We start from the raw sequence: 13,498 nt of genomic DNA on the forward strand, positions 1-13,498 counted from the left end.
GCTTGCTCTGAGAGCTTGCCAACTGCAGTGGAATCACCTATTGGTTTGACCCTTGACGCTTGAGGACTAGTGTAGTGGAGGGACCAAGAGGGTAATTGCCGTGACAATTTATATTATTACATTCTTACATTGTGATGATTTTATATCTATGCAATTGTTCCCTAAGAGTAGGATTTGGAGCCAAAAGATTGATGTCTCCTGTAAACTTTAAGAGATAATGGCACAGGAATATGAAGAGGTAGCCAGATTAGAAAACCTGGTGGGATATGAGGGATTTGTGAGAGACAGGTCTAAGAAGGAACCATGTTTCCAGCTTGGGAGAACAGTAGTTCATGATGCCATTAAGTAAGATATAAAATATGGTCGCAGAAGCACAAGCCTGGTGAGGAAGAAGCTAGTAAGTAAAATACTGGTTTGGGTTCAGTTTAAGGTACCCCCAGCCCATATAATAGATGGAATTTAGTTCTGGAACTTGACGATGCATTAGGGGTTATCAGCCTGGGGATGGCAGTTGAAACATAGATGTGCATATCCCCGTGCAAGGATGTGACAAGAAGTAGAGAAGGAAATTCTGGAGAGGGGTGCCTGGATTGATTAGTGGGTTAAGTGCCTGCCTTCGGCTCAGGTCATGATCCTGGGGCCCTGGGATCGAATCCCACATCTGGCTCCCTGTTTCAGCAGGGAGTCGGCTTCACCCTTTCCCTCTGCCCCTCTCCCCCACTCATGCTCTCTCTTACTCGCTCTGCTCTCTCGCTCGCTCTCTCTCTCTCTCTCAAATACATAAATAAATAACTTTTTAAAAAACCCTTTTAAAAAAGAGAATTCTGGATAGCATTAGCATTTACAAGGAAAAGCAAAGAGGATGAGTCAGAGAAATATAAATGTTGGTGAGTAATTAAAAAGAAGCTAGAGTTTTGAGAAGACATTGGGCAATGATACCTCATGATGTAAGGAAATCAGGTTTGGTACAAGCTGAACATGTCATTTTATTGATAATCAGAATGTCCATTGGTGGTTTGGGTCCTAGCATTTTCAGTAGAATGAGGGCAGGAGTGGAAGTAGAAGACAGTTTTTGTTGTTGTTTGTTTTTTAATGGCAACTAGATGACATCAATAACAAAAAGGGGAAAAGAAAAGTAGAATTGTAGTTTCAAGAGGATAATATGCAATTTTAGAAAAATTAGAGAATAATACAATGATGTCCACATATCCTTCATCCAGCTTCAGTGATCATTCCCTGAATTATTCTGAAAAATTCCAAGACAATTTCATTTTTAAATGTTTGTGTCACAAAAAAGGATTGATTCCCCCCCCACCCCATACATTTTCTTCCTCCCCTCTCCCTCCCCACCTCTTATAATCTGGTTTTTAGAGGGTTATCATTTTCATTCAACATTTCAAAACCTCTTTATGTATTTATCCATTTGAAAACATTATTTTTAATCTATTCACAACTTTAGGCTTTTCCCTTATTTCTCTTTTCGTATTATAGTTCATGAAGGAAGTTCCCTTCATGACCTCCAGAAGCATTCATACCTTTGTTCTCTTTGATATGAATACAACTAAGGCTCTCCTCCATCTCAACCCCTTTGCTGTGATTTTTTTATTTTTTTTTTTTTTTTTTTTTTTTTTTTTTGGCCACCATTTGGTTCTCTTGAGGGGAGAGAAACTCTGGGCTTTCTTCGGCAGGCTGTTGCTGCAGACGACAAGTAGTAGAGAGACCCAATGGTGATAGAATCCTCTCTAACCGCAGATGTAAATTACATGATGTGGGGTTCCTTCCTACCTCTCTAACTGCAAGAGCAAGTTAAAGACAGAGGTCTTGGAAAGGCAAAACTTTGTAGTCCCTAATGACAGAAACAGACAAAATTAGAAAATATCTTTGTTTTTTAAAAAAGGCAAAATAGGGCACCTGCATGGCTCAGTTGGTTAAGTGGCCAACTCTTGACTTTGGCTCAGGTCATGATTTCAGGGTCCTGGGGTCCAGCACCATATCAGGCTTCACGCTCAGCAGGGAGTCTCAGGATTCACTCTTCTTCTCCCTCTGCCCCTCACCCTACACCTGCTCACTCCCTCTCTCTCTCTCTCTCTCAATTAAATAAATAAATATTTTTAAAAAGACAAAATCAAAATTGTGAGGAACAAAGCATTTTGAGCTATTATTAAAAAGAAAAGAAAAAACCAATATCAAAAAAGACGAGAGCAACACGTGAAAGAATAGTTAGGGGAAAAGGCCATAAGCGATACTCTCCTACCACAACAACTAATTTCCTTTTGCTTATTACCTTCCAGTTTCTGGTTACAATGATGCGTGTTGGACATGATTCTACATGGCTGCAATCAAAATGTACTATATGTTAAAAAAAAAAGTAGTATATGTAATGAATAGCGCATTTAGAAACTCCTTAAAATGATAATTTAAAAGAACACACAATAGTTCACTGTGTTGATATACAAAAGTATGTGATCCCATTTTCCTCTAATAGTTGGTTTTCATGGATTATACTGGCAACCATCTTGAAAAAATGACTGGAATCAGAGGAATTAGCAGATCACGCAGCTGATTCCCTCACTGTGTCTTTCCTGCCTTCCTTCTTCCTCCCAAAATAATCAATAGACACATTAATATAATCTCTTTTTATTTTGTAAAACATTCCTGTGTATTTATTTGACCTTCAAAAAAAATGTTAAAATCCAGATAGAACATGTTAGAATTATATCTATCTTATCAATAAGAAACCTTATTTAGATAATCTGACCAAAGGTCACATATCAGCTAGTAAATAACAGGAAGAGATCTTAAAAAATCTTCAAGATGAGAAGCCAATGTGTGTTTTCTCTCTCTCTCTCTCTCTCTGAATATCCACTCCATGCACACATTAGCCATCAAATTAGAAGGGTCCACAAAAGAAGCATACAGCACGCATCACGAATCATGTCACTCCTGAGACAGAGCCAAGGAAAGTCCAGTTATAATGTTAAAAACTGGAATCCATTGGGGACAGTAAACTTATGCACAAATGTTCTCTCACCTGAAGGCACTGGGGAAAGTAGAAACTATAATATTGTCATACTCGTGATTACAGGATTCACTTATAAATAATTAAACATAGTCCCATCTGGGGCAATTAAAACTTGCCCTAAACAAAGTGAACTCCAGAGACCATAAAGAAAAATGGGATGCTATTCATCTAAATCATCATCTAGGTCACTTATTAGCTTGACTAGGGACCTCCATGATCCAAACAATAATTTCAAGAACGAGAGCATTGTGAGTCTCCGTCTACCAGGGCTGGGAATTAATGGGCAATTCTTTAACTGTACTGTTCTGGGACTCTCACCTGGATAAAGAGTTTTCCTTCCCTTTAAAGGGAAAGGTGCCTACCTCCCTGTACTCCACTAACAACACTCCAGTCTGGGATTGAGGGACCATATGCTAACAGACCTCAGTACTTGAGACCTGGCTTGTCTGATTCCTGCTGGAAGAACATGTATTCAAGGCAGCACTGCATCATACCCCCGGGCTGAAACAGCTATTCCTGACATCTTCCAGAAAGGAAAGGCAGAAAGAATCCATGTGAAACACTGGGGCGCATGCATAAAAGTGGAAATTCCCTTTCCAACCGTTGCCCCAGGGATGGTGGTGATTGTGGCGTTGACGGGAAGATAGCATCTACATCACATAGGCTCATGGCCTGTGTGGAAACTTCCACTCAGATGCTTTCTCCTGTCATGTGGCTTCCCGATTCTCTTCTTCATCAGGATGTCCTCCTGAGGTTGGGCCTGGGCTTTCAGGATTCCCTGAAGTATAGAACTGGGTGATGACATTTTGCCACATGCTAGTGCAAGATTTCTCAATTCTGTATCCCTCTGGAATGCTTATTGAAATCGAAGATTCTTTTTTTCGACCCCAGATTTATGGAATCAGAACTGTACGGGGTGGGACCCACTTGGGCCAGGTGCCGTGAAAGAATTTTGGCACACAAACCTTAAGAATCTCTTGGAATCATAGGCCTGACTGCCTGGAAATGTTGTAGTACCTTGTCTTTGGATGTGTTCTAATCCTTTCGGACCCTTTCCATGGTGATCAGGGTCTTTGAGATGGACTACAAGAAACCCACAAGTCCAGAGATCCTAAAATGAGAGGGGCTTTACTTTCAGGCCTTCTTTTCATGAATCTCCTGAATATCTATCCAGAATATGAGTCTGGTGCATTTTCTGAAGAGGCCAATGATAAAAAAAAGATTAGCAGGTATTTTTCTAGCCAAGTACACCAGCTTTATTACTAGGGAAATATTTGCTCCAAATAGGTTTGCTTTTCAAGCTTAATGATGTGTGCTAAATCCCCTAGGAGACACTTAGAGTTCTTTTCGTCTCACTCCAAACATAAGCAGATTTATGCTTGCTTCTTTGCTTTGCTTTCCTCTTGGGACAGCAAGACATAGGCTCTGGGATGAGGCCTTGCAAATTTGCTGCTTGTGGACCCACCACTTTACCAGCTGCGTGACCTTGAGCTCTTTTTGCAATCACTCTGAGCTTTGTGGTCTCAAGGGTGAAATGGAGCTCCACGTTTCCCACATTGAGCTGTTACTGCTAGCAAATGGGATGTTTACCAAATGTCTGGAGCAGTACTCAGCACATATCAAATCTTTTCACCTTATCTTCACTTCGAGTGTGTGTGTGTGTGTGTGTGTGTGTGTGTGTCTGTGTGTGTCTCTGTGTGTGTGTGTGTGTGTGTGTGTGTTCTTACATGGTATATCTTTGGGCAGCGATCAGTGCAGACGCATCAGGACACATAAGATGATATAACGGGGGCCATCTTCAAGTTTCCATTTACATCAAGACCAAGAGCTCTTGAAGAATTCAAATGAAGAAGAAGCAGGAACTTGATTTGATGAGTTCAACCCAGTAAGATAAACTATATCCACCCTCAGAGATGTATAAAATCCAAGAATAGTACAGAGCCGTCACTGAGATTGGACTCTGGGCCATCTCCCTTTGCCTTTTCATAATATTGGAGGGAACAAAAACCAAAAATCAAATTTTAGTAGAACTTCGGTGAGACATTGGGGTACCATCAGCATTACTTGGATCGACAGCTAGCAAAGTACAACATGCAGACAAAATGTAAAAATCTATCTTCACCCCATTGACCTTGACTCCCTTAGAGCTGGAGTAGCAATGCTTGGTGGCGGCTGCGGGGCACGGTTGGGAAGTGGTGGGGCACGGATTCTCCTGAGTGGAGCGGGGTGTTTCCAGTACTGACGAGAGTGACAACATGGGTGTATGAGGCTGTGTGTGGGTCCTGAGGTTCTACCCAAACCAAAGAGCCCTAACTAAAAGCCTCATAAGACTCTTGCTTTGGGGCATGTGGGTGGCTCAGTTGGTTAAGCAACCAGCTCTTGATTTCAGCTCAGGTCATGATCTCAGAGTTGTGAAATCAAGCCCCACGGAGGGCTCTGCCTGGGTGTGGAGGCTGCTTGGGACCTCCTCTCTCTCCATCTGTCTCTCCATCCCCCATTCACACACATACCGTCTCTCTAACAAAAAGTGAAATAAAATAAAATGGGTTTTTTGGATAATTTTATTTTTTTTAAGATTTTATTTATTTCTTTGACGGAGAGAGACACAGAGAGAGAGAGAGGGGGAACACAAGCAAGGGGAGTGGAAGAGGGAAAAGCAGGCTTCCCACCAAAGGGAGAGCCCAATGTGGGGCTTGATCCCAGGACCTTGGGATCACGACCTGAGCCACCTAGGTGCCCCTCTTTTTTTAATCATTTTAAAAAGGCCCTAGCTTAAACGGGGTTAAAAGCAAAAGGAAAAAAATATACAACCACAAAAACAAAAAAATAACAAAGCCACCTCTAGTGTCCTGGTTTTATACTAACTCGCCTGACTTTATAATTTTCTCATTTCTCTGCCTTGTGACAGCACCCTGAATCTTAGTCTTAGTCTTTGAGTATAGGAAAGTGAGAAAAGGAAGAAGAGAATTGCATCCAAATCATTTTCTGTCTTTACACTCATGTCTCTGTGTGACTTCTTGAACTCCATGTTCTATTTCAAAGCAATAAAATCTTTTTCAAGGATGTTATTTATTTATTTATTTGGAAGCGAGAGAGAGCATGAGGGGGCCTCGATCCTGGGACTCCAGGATCATGACCTGAGCCAAAAGCAGTTGCTTAACCAACTGAGCCACCCAGGTGCCCTGCAATAAAATCTTTTAAAGAAAAAGCTATTTGTAATTTGTTATACAAATATGTGGAGGTCTCTGACTACAAAATACAAATGAAAAAAATAGAATCCAAAACCAAAAAGAAATGTTCAGATTATCTGGTATTCTTCCTTATAACATGGGTAAGTCAAAGTTGACTCAGCAAAAGCAATGTCTACTTTGAACTTCCTTTTGTATCCACTCAGCTTAAGCAAATTCTCTCCTCATTTGAAGGTGCTGTCTAAAACCTACCCTTCCATAAAAATGATCTTTAACACATAGACAGTAGTGCTTTGTTCCATGTCTGAGCTCTAACCTTACCTAATGCTTATCACATAGAGTGCTGGATATGGTGCTTCTCACTCACTAGTCAGGGCAAGTCGTGTGTTGAACAATACTGTTGTTCTCGCTAGACTGCAAAATTCTGAAGGGATTCGTGTCAAATCCTCCTTCAGAGTGCCTCATCTATGTTGTATGGCAGTGTTGAATCACTACATTGTACTCCTGAAACTAATATTACACTTTATATTAACTAACTGGAATTTAAACAAAAACCTTAAAAATTTTTTTAAATTTAAAAAAAAAATTTGGGGTGCCTGGGTGGCTCAGTGGATTAAGCCGCTGCCTTCGGCTCAGGTCATGATCTCAGGGTCCTGGGATCGAGCCCCACATCGGGCTCTCTGCTCCACAGGGAGCCTGCTTCCTCCTCTCTCTCTGCCTGCCTCTCTGCCTACTTGTGATCTCTCTCTCTGTCAAATAAATAAATAAAATCTTTAAAAAAAAAAAAATTTAAAAGACCTCATATTTGGGTCACCTGGGTGGCTCAGTCCGTTAAGTGGCCAACTCTTGATTTTGGCTCAGGTCGTGATCACATGGCTCCTGGGATCAAGCCCTGTGTAGGGCTCCACACTCAACAGGGAATCTGCTTGAGGATCTCTCCCTCTTCCCTGTCCCCACTCTCTCTCTCTAAAATAAATAAATATTTTACATATATATAGAGAGAGAGAAAGAGAGGAGAGAGAGAGAGTCTGAAAATCTATTTCTATAGTTAAAAAGAATTCATGTAAGAAAATAATATCTTTTTTTAAAATCTACCCCATTTCTTTAGTGTATATATATATATATATGTATATATATATTATTTTTTTGGAAGATTTATTTACTTACTTATTTGAGAGAGCAGAGACAGAGCTAGCGAGAGAGGGCAAGAGCAGGGAGGAGAGGGAGAAGCAGGCTCCCTGCTGAGCAGGGAGCCCGATGGGGGACTTGATCCAGGGACTCCGGGATCATGACCTGAGCGGAAGGCAGTCACTTGACCAACTGAGCTACCCAGGTGCCCTTTAGTATGTATTCTAAATAATTCCTAACATTGGGCCGTACTAATTGCATTCCTCTAAAAACATGATCACATTTTTTTTTAAGATTTTATTTATTTATTTGACAGATAGAGATCACAAGTAGGCTGAGAGGCAGGCAGAGAAAGAGGAGAGGGAAGCAGGCTCTCTGCTGAGCGGAGAGCCCGATGCAGGGCTCGATCCCAGGATCCTGAGATCATGACCTGAGCCAAAGGCAGAGGCTTTAACCCACTGAGCCACCCAGGTGCCCCGAAACATGATCACATTTAATGGCCAAGTTTACTTATGTAAAGGGTGGGTAAGAAGACAGCACAGGGACAGTTCTTACAAATCTACAAACACACCAAACCTCAAGAGATAGGAAACCCGTGAGGATTACTGGCCTTTGTTTTTCCAGATATGCAACACTTGAACTAAGACTAGAAGTCACAGATTCATTTAAACCTGCTCTTTGCCGTGGTTGTTTGATACTTAAGGATGAAAAGGTATAATTAACTCATCTCTATTCCTAAAGTAAAGAGGATAAGAAAAAGAAGAGGCATTTGGCAAGAGTCTTCAGAGGAGGCAAGTGAGTTTCACAACTATAATGTTCATACGGTTTAGGTATTAGAACGCATTCTAACATCAACTCCCCATTATCCACAGGAGCTCTAGAGGTCCCAGTGTTTGCAGACCACTCAGGCACAGGAATGCGGGGCAGAAGCTATGGGCATTCATTCTGGACTCAGCTGTGTTTGCCCCCTCACCTTCCCCTAAGAAACCTTGTGCCTTATCTGTGAATTAATCTGTGAAATCACCAGCATCTAAAATAGGAATTTTACAAATGTTTTTATAGAGATCTTACAATGCACAGAATGTGTTTATGCTTACATCTTATTTAATTTGCACATTTTAAAGTATTTATTTCTTTTTTACAGGTTAAAATATGAACCTCTAAGAGAATTTATGAATTAAATATTACACTGTAAGTCTTAGAGCAATGGCTGAATTAAATCTTACGGCTCCTAATTCAGTGCTCTTTTTGCCACCTCTGTGCTAATGGTTTCTTTCTTTAAAAGGGGGCCATGGAGATTTAACATTTAAGTCAGACTTAGGAAAAAAAAATTCTAAACCTGTGCTGTCCAATACTGTAGGCACTAGCCACATGAGGCTACTAGGCGTTTCAAATGTGGCTAGTTTGATTTTAGAAGTGCTCCAAGTATAAAATACATTAAGAATTCAAAGATCTGTACAAAAAAAAAGATAAAATAGTTCATTAGAATTTTTATTATTATGCATACATCTTTAAAACAGGAATTTTTATATCACTACATGTTGAATGAGTAAATTTTTATGTTTATCAAGTTAAATAAAGTGAAGTATTAAAATTGACTTCGTTTGTTTTACTTTAAAAAAAAATAGACTTCTGGAATTTTCAAATGACCCCTATGACTGCATATATTTCTATCGGGCAATGCTAACCCAGACACCACTTTTGTAAAATAATTACAACTGTCATAGTTTTAACAGCACTGTGTGGTGCATTAACATGTTTAAAAACATGTTTTAAGCTACTAGATGACTTTTGAGTTCCTGAAATTATTTGACATCTGAATCAGGTCCGAGTCAGTGTAGTAGATCGTCTTGGAAAGTCGTCAAACACAACGTAAAAAGTTTTAACCCCGAGTCTAGGAACTCACTATTAAGTAGATGGTCGATAAAGCAGATAATTTTGGGGGGGCAGTGTGAGCATTGCTAGCTCTCGTTGCTAACATTGTTAGCAAGGCTAATACATAAACACTGCATTGTTCACTCCTAAGTGGATTAGGGTGTAATTTTATAACATTTCTTCCCTGCAAACACAAAAGCATAATACCATTTATTGTAATAAGCTCTCAGACATGCACCTCTCACTGCTATGAGGTCTCTGAGTCTACGTATAGGTACTAAAACACTGAAAGGTAAAATACAATTTAATCCTTCATCCAAGAAGCCTATTCTTGAGAAGCTGTTTTCAAACACGTCGCATGAGCACATAATGGTTTCTGGCACAGAGAAGAAGCAGAGTTCAGAGGAAGAAACGAGGAAAAAAAAAGGTGATTTCAGCTCCAGGAGATAAAAACCAAAAATAGCCCTTCTCACACTATAATGTGTACACAGATCCTGTGGGGATCTTGCCAAAATTTTGGCCATGATTCAACTGGCATGGGTTAGGTTTGAGATGGTGCATAAATTTCCAAATCTTACAAATTTCCAAACGATGCTGGTGCTGGGTCTGTGGACTGCAAAATGAGTAGCAAGGACCTAAAACACTGAAATGTGTGAAAAGCAGGAAATATAGGAGAGAGAATCATAACTAACCTCAGCAGAAGGCAGATGGGTTCAGGGCCCTGGATCAGAGCTAGGAGCGGGGCAGGACAGAAAACATTACCTTGATGGAAAGCCCAGCAGGAATTAGGGGAAGTGTGGGAGAATTAGAAACATGGCCAGACATTCAGAACAGTCTGAAGGCACACATGAGAGGAGATTAAAGGCCAAAACTGAGTATACGTGTCTTCTTGAACATCCTTTAGTATTTCCCTGTATGGTCTCTGTGACTAGACTATACTTGTGTATGCTGATTGGTAAGGGATGAAGGGAAAGGAAGATTCTGGAGTATTCCAGCATGAGGCTAAGGGCAATTGGACATTCTCTCTTTTGCACCTGGTTCCCCTATTTCATCCCTCAGGATGGGAGAAGAAGAGCAGATGCAAAAGTCTTGTGTTCTATAGAGCTTGGAAACCTTCTCCGAGAACAGCTGTCCAGTGTTATGAAGCCTCTTTGTTGTCAACTGACTTGGGAAATAGGGAGGAGGTGCCGGTATCCTTGAGAACACAAGTGGCCAGAGGAAATGGGCCTGTCCTGCTGTGACAGTAACAGATTGAAAGTAGGAGGACATGAACAGCTTCCTCAAGAGCCAGGCAGAACGGTAGGCCCTGGCAGTGCAGGTCAAGAAAATACTAAACCAGATGTCGGAGCAAGGGTCTATATAAACTGTGGGTGAACACGAGTGTGTAGACAGGGCTCAATGACAGCTTTACCTTCTAGAAGGTTTGCTGTTCTACCATCACTGAGCTTTACTGAAGTGTATGAAGAATTAACTTCCTACCTGGAAATCAGCTTGCGATTAGACTAAAAATAGAATGAACACACCCATGAAAACACAGTTTCTTCAAAGGTTGTGAGCCACACCAGTGCTAAATACATTTTATTAAAAAGTGGGTGGGGGGCTCTACCACCAAATAAGTTTGGAAAACATTGTATGTTATATAGCTCCCTAGGAGATTCTGAAATATCCTTCAGTTCAGAAACATTTTTAACTTCGTGTAACTCTGTGTCTGAAATCGTGGGCTACTTATTCCATGTCACACCTATTAACATCTCCCTAGAATTAATATTCTGCAGAACACCCCTGGAATCCTTGACGTGGAAACCACAGTCGACCTTGACAATGGACATCTTCTCTGTAGGAAATCCTGGAGGCAGTCCAGCCCTTGGCAAATGTGTCATTAACAAAAATATTTCTTTTCTCAGTCCACAGCCCTTTCTTGAAGAACATCTTTGGCTGATCGGTTTTAGATCGCCTCTCCTGTGTCTTTAGTCTTCCCTCTGATTCTAGAGTTAAAGGTTTCATACTTGGCTAAAAGAATCTGAGACACTGGAGAGATTGCTAAAGTTTATTCATAATTCCTAAAACCCATAGTTAAATAGATGTTTACCTCCTATGTTATCTGAATGGGGACTTTGGGGGTTGGAGGGGGCGTCGGTCAAAGTCTCTGTACATCAGTGGAGGCACGGGCTTGGTGCCGAGGAGATAAGATAACATTCATTGTCCATTTTCATAACCGCAGGGAATGGAGACAAGCTAGGATTCTGCCTGCGGGATTTGGCTCTTTCCTCTGATCTCCACAGATCTCTCAGGAGAGAATGGGCATCAGAAACCATTCCGCAGTGACTGAATTTCTTCTTTCCGGACTAACCGACCAACCCGAGCTTCAGGCGCCTCTTTTCTGCCTCTTCCTAGGGATTTATGCAGTTACAGTGGTGGGAAATCTCGGCATGATCTCAATCATTGGCTTGACTTCTCAACTCCACACCCCTATGTACCATTTCCTCAGTAGTTTGTCTTTTTTAGATGTGTGCTATTCTACTGTTATTACCCCCAGAATGTTGGCGGGCTTTTTAGGCAGCGATAAAGCTATCTCTTATTCTGGATGCATGACTCAGCTATTTTTCTTCTGCATTTTTGTCATTTCCGAGTGCTATGTGTTGGCTGCCATGGCCTATGACCGCTATGTGGCCATCTGCAGCCCCCTGCTCTACCATGTCACCATGTCCCTTCGGGCCTGTCTTCTGCTGGTGGCTGCTGCCTTCTCCGTAGGACTTACCGATGCGATGATTCACGGAGGTTGTATACTAAGGCTGACTTTCTGTGGCCCAAACGTCATTAAACATTATTTCTGTGACATTATCCCACTTATTCAACTCTCTTGTTCAAGCACGTATATTGACGAGCTTTTGATCTTTGTGATTGGCGGGTTTAACATGGTAGCCACCAGCCTGACAATCATCATTTCTTACGGCTTCATCCTCTCCAGAATCCTCCGCATCCACTCTGCCCAGGGCAGGTCCAAAGCCTTCAGCACCTGCAGTTCCCACTTGACCGCCGTTCTCATATTTTATGGGACTCTCATGTTCATGTATCTCAAACCTGCCTCCAGCAGTTCACTCATCCAGGAGAAAGTGTCCTCGGTATTTTACACCACTGTGATTCCCATGTTGAATCCCCTGATATACAGTCTGAGGAACAAGGAAGTGAAAAATGCATTTGTGAAGCTCCTAAAAAGAAAAATATCTTTATAATGAATATGCTCTTTAGTAAGTTCTATTTACATATTTATAATCATAATATGTATGTGTATGTGTTTATACCCTGACTCTTTAAAAGTCGTTTGAAGTGAGGTAAAATTCTATACATAATTTTATGAATTAATATATATATAAATTTAGTATCAATTAGTAATATTTAAAATATAATTAATATACATTTATTAACATTAGTATTCTTCTGAGAATACCTCTTTACTTCCATCCACGATGTATAAAACAGATACAGGGCGCCTGGGTGGCTCAGCCGGTTAAGCATCTGCCTTCAGCCCAGGTCATGACCCCGGGGTCCTGGGATCGAATCCCATGGGGGCTCCTGGCTTAATGGGGAATCTTCTTCTCCCTCTCTCTCTGCCCCTCCCCCCCACTCCCATGTGTGCTTTCTCTCTCTCAAATAAATAAATAAAATCTTTTAAAAAATAAAACAGATATAATTTTATGGAGGAAAAGTCAAATTCAAGCTGCAGACAAGTCTTTAACCACAACACAATAAAACTGGAATTTCAATTAACATTGTACGGTGACAGATGGTAGCTACACTTGGGGTGAGCATAGCAAAATATATAGATTTGTTGAATCACTATATTGTACACCTGAAACTAATGTAACATTGTGTGTCAACTATACCTCAGTAAAAAATTTTGACAGAAAGAAGAAAAATGAATAATAATTGAGAACCACAATACAATCCACCAGTTGGTTAATGTTCGCCTTATATATCCTTTTACTATCCTTTAATTTTTTCAGCCATTTCTGCTTCTGTTCTAGATGTGTCTCCAGCAATGAGACTATAGTTTGATCTTTTAACCTAATCCAACAAGTTCTGGCTTTTAATAGAAATGTCAAATTTTCAAGGCTTTGATTGGAGGAATCAATAGGTCCCAGACACTAAGTGATGCTGTAAAAACGAAATGCAATAGAAAAAAGCCACAAAGCAAAGAACACACAGGAAACGACACCATTAGAGAATAATGCGTTGAACAGAGAATAATGAGTTGGACACTTCTCTGTTACCTGTCCAGCTGCTT

The 13,498-nt window shown here is 40.8% G+C and overlaps 1 protein-coding gene across 1 annotated transcript; it reads left to right on the forward strand.

Moving 5' to 3' along the window:
• Positions 1-11,510: 11,510 nt before the first annotated feature.
• On the forward strand, positions 11,511-12,446 carry LOC123949887 (olfactory receptor 8D4). Its single transcript, XM_046017597.1, has one exon. It carries the CDS (start codon positions 11,511-11,513, stop codon positions 12,444-12,446), a length of 936 nt encoding a protein of 311 aa, XP_045873553.1.
• Positions 12,447-13,498: the final 1,052 nt, after the last annotated feature.

The sequence above is a fragment of the Meles meles genome, chromosome 8, assembly GCF_922984935.1.
Source record: "Meles meles chromosome 8, mMelMel3.1 paternal haplotype, whole genome shotgun sequence".
NCBI classification, from domain to species: domain Eukaryota; kingdom Metazoa; phylum Chordata; class Mammalia; order Carnivora; family Mustelidae; genus Meles; species Meles meles.